The sequence below is a fragment of the Salmo trutta genome, unplaced genomic scaffold, assembly GCF_901001165.1.
Source record: "Salmo trutta unplaced genomic scaffold, fSalTru1.1, whole genome shotgun sequence".
Taxonomy (NCBI): domain Eukaryota; kingdom Metazoa; phylum Chordata; class Actinopteri; order Salmoniformes; family Salmonidae; genus Salmo; species Salmo trutta.
The window spans coordinates 299,809-303,343 of NW_021822678.1; the positions used below are offsets into that span (position 1 = coordinate 299,809).

At 48.1% G+C, this 3,535-nt stretch overlaps 1 protein-coding gene across 1 annotated transcript in view; it reads left to right on the top strand.

Moving 5' to 3' along the window:
* Window positions 1-2,801, top strand: part of LOC115183209 (tripartite motif-containing protein 16-like) — a 9,473-nt gene extending 6,672 nt beyond the window's left edge. The window contains exons 3-6 of the mRNA XM_029744547.1: window positions 255-488; window positions 1,636-1,795; window positions 1,921-1,980; window positions 2,212-2,801. Coding sequence (XP_029600407.1) covers window positions 255-488; window positions 1,636-1,795; window positions 1,921-1,980; window positions 2,212-2,735 — 978 coding nt within the window. The 3' untranslated portion in view covers window positions 2,736-2,801. The remainder of the gene's footprint in view (window positions 1-254; window positions 489-1,635; window positions 1,796-1,920; window positions 1,981-2,211) is intronic.
* Window positions 2,802-3,535: the final 734 nt, after the last annotated feature.

A 3,535-nucleotide genomic window follows, 5' to 3' on the forward strand; every position in this document is an offset into this window, starting at 1 on the left:
TCTCTCTCTCTTCTTCTCTCTCCTCATTCTCTCTCTCTCCCGCTCTCTCTCTCTCTCTCTGTCCCTCTCTCTCTCTCTCTCTCTCTCTCTCTCTCTCTGTCCCTCTCTCTCTCTGTCCCTCTCTCTCTGTCTCTCTCTCTCTCTCTCTCACTCTCTCTCACTCTCTCTCCCTCTCTCTCTCTCTGTCTCTTTCTCTCTCTCTCTCTCTCTCATTCTCTCTCTCTCTCCCGCTCTCTCTCTCTCTCTCTTAACAGCGCTCTGCACAGGCAGCAGTGGAGGCCAGTGATCAGATCTTTACTGAGCTGATCCGCTCCATTGAGAGAAGGAGCTCTGAGGTGAAGGAGCTGATCAGAGCCCAAGAGAAGGCTCAAGTGAGTGAAGCTGAAGGAGTCCTGGAGCAACTGAAGCAGGAGATAGCTGAGCTGAGGAAGAGAAGCACTGAGCTGGAGCAGCTCTCACACACAGAGGATCCCATCCATTTCCTCCAGGTAACTAAACTGTCTTGTTACATGTGATATGAAATTAACTTCATGTGAAACTATTCATCTCAATCATTATGTTGTCCTCTCTGTCCCTCTGTCTGTGTCCCCCCCCTCTCTCTCTCTCTCTCTCTCTCTCTCTCTGTCCCTCTCTCCCTCTCTCTCTGTCCCTCTGTCTGTGTCCCCCCTCTCTCTGTCCCTCTGTCTGTGTCCCCCCTCTCTCTGTCTCCCTCTCTCTCTGTGTCCCTCTCTCTCTCTGTGTCCCTCTCTGTCCCTCTGTCTCTCTCTGTCTCTCTGTGTCTCTCTGTGTCCCTCTCTCTCTGTGTCCCTCTCTCTCTGTGTCCCTCTCTCTCTGTGTCCCCCTGTCCCTCTGTCTGTGTCCCCCCCTCTCTCTGTCTGTGTCCCCCCTCTCTCTGTGTCTCTCTCTGGGTCTCTCTGTCCCTCTCTCTCTCTGGCCCTCTGTGTCTCTCTCTCCCTCTCTCTGTGTCCCTCTCTCTGTGTCCCTCTCTCTGTCTCTCTCGGTGTCCCTCTCTCTGTGTCCCCCTCTCTCTGGGTCTCTGTGTCCCCCTCTCTCGGTGTCTCTCTCTCTGTTCCTCTGTCTCTCTCTCTCTGTTCCTCTGTCTGTGTCTCTCTGTCTCTCTCTCTCTCTGTCTCTCTCTCTATCTGTCTCTCTCTGTCTCTCTCTGTCTCTGTCTCTCTCTCTCTGTCTCTCTCTCTATCTGTCTCTCTCTGTCTCTCTCTGTCTCTGTCCCTCTCTCTCTGTCTCTCTCTCTCTGTGTCCCTCTGTCCCTCTCTCTGTCTCTCTCGGGGGTCCCTCTCTCTGTGTCCCCCTCTCTCTGGGTCTCTGTGTCCCCCTCTCTCGGTGTCTCTCTCTCTGTTCCTCTGTCTCTCTCTCTGTTCCTCTGTCTGTGTCTCTCTGTCTCTCTCTCTCTCTCTGTCTCTCTCTCTATCTGTCTCTCTCTGTCTCTCTCTGTCTCTGTCTCTCTCTCTCTCTCTGTCTCTCTCTCTCTCTCTCTCTCTCTCTGTCTCTCTATCTATCTGTCTCTCTCTGTCTCTCTCTGTCTCTGTCTCTCTCTCTCTCTCTCTCTCTCTCTCTGTCTGTCTGTCTCTCTCTCTCTCTGTCCCTCTCTCTCTCTCTGTCCCTCTCTCTCTCCAGAGTTATCAGTCTCTCTCCAGTATCAGTGTATCTTCAGACTTACCCAGCATCGTTGTCCGTCCTCTTCAGTACTTTAGAGATGTGAGTAAGACTGTGTCTGAACTGAGAGAGAAACTAGAAGACTTCCTTAAAGGAGAATGGACCAAGATCTCCACTACAGGTGTGTTGAAAACAATCAGAACATCAACTTTAGACCATTGAAAGTTCCCTACTGGTCATATACATGTGGAATATGGTATGATGATAACATTCCCTCTCTCTGTCAATGTGTTTGTGTGTCTGTAGTGAATATAGTGGAGGTTGTTCTGCCTCCAGAGCCCAAGACCAGAGAACAGTTGTTACAATGTGAGTCTCTTTATTGTGAAGTAACTAACAGTCTCTTTTTACTGCCACTCCTAACAATCCCTCTAGAAATATATAGCAATAGTAGATCTAATCAAAGACTGGGTATCTATCTGACTCCTCATATTTCTCTGATTTGATCTCTGCTGTGCTCTAATCAAAGACAGGGTAGATACAGTATCTGACTTAACTTATTGTTCTGACTCCCCTCATTGGTCTCTGCTCTTCTCCCAGATTCCTGTCAGCTCACACTGGACCCAAACACAGCACACACACACCTCTCTCTGTCTGAAGGGAACAGAAAGGTGACCTGGACAGACCAAGTCCAACCATATCCTGGTCATCCAGACAGATTCATCACCTGGTACCAGGTTCTGTGTAGAGAGGGTCTGACTGGGCGCTGTTACTGGGAGGTAGAGTGGAGTGGGGGGGCTGATATAGGAGTGACATATAAAGACATCAGCAGAACAGAGAGAGATAATAGATTTGGATACAATAACAAGTCCTGGAGTTTACAGTGCTATAGAGGTGGTTATTGTTTCAGACACAATAATGTTGAGACTACAGTATCAGGCCCTCAGTCCTCCAGAGTAGGAGTGTACCTGGATCACAAGGCAGGTACTCTGTCCTTCTACAGTGTCTCTGACACAATGACCCTCCTCCACAGAGTCCAGACCACATTCACTCAGCCCCTCTATCCTGGGTTTTGTTTTACTTACTTAAGTCTCTATGGTACTGCTGAGCTGGTTGAACTGTAGTAGGGTCCACATAGACACTAGTCATGCTGGTGTAGTCTATAGCTGAGCTGGTTAAACTGTAGTAGGGTCCACATAGATACTAGTCATGCTGGTGTAGTCTATAGCTGAGCTGGTTAAACTGTAGTAGGGTCCACATAGATACTAGTCATGCTGGTGTAGTCTATAGCTGAGCTGGTTAAACTGTAGTAGGGTCCACATAGATACTAGTCATGCTGGTGTAGTCTATAGCTGAGCTGGTTAAACTGTAGTAGGGTCCACATAGATACTAGTCACGCTGGTGTAGTCTATAGCTGAGCTGGTTAAACTGTAGTAGGGTCCACATAGATACTAGTCACGCTGGTGTAGTCTATAGCTGAGCTGGTTAAACTGTAGTAGGGTCCACATAGATACTAGTCATGCTGGTGTAGTCTATAGCTGAGCTGGTTAAACTGTAGTAGGATCCACATAGATACCAGTCATGCTGGTGTAGTCTATTGCTGAGCTGGTTAAACTGTAGTAGGGTCCACATAGATACTAGTCATGCTGGTGTAGTCTATAGCTGAGCTGGTTAAACTGTAGTAGGGTCCACATAGATACTAGTCATGCTGGTGTAGTCTATAGCTGAGCTGGTTAAACTGTATTAGGGTCCACATAGATACTAGTCATGCTGGTGTAGTCTATAGCTGAGCTGGTTAAAGTGTAGTAGGGTCCACATAGATACTAGTCATGCTGGTGTAGTCTATAGCTGAGCTGGTTAAACTGTAGTAGGGTCCACATAGATACTAGTCATGCTGGTGTAGTCTATAGCTGAGCTGGTTAAA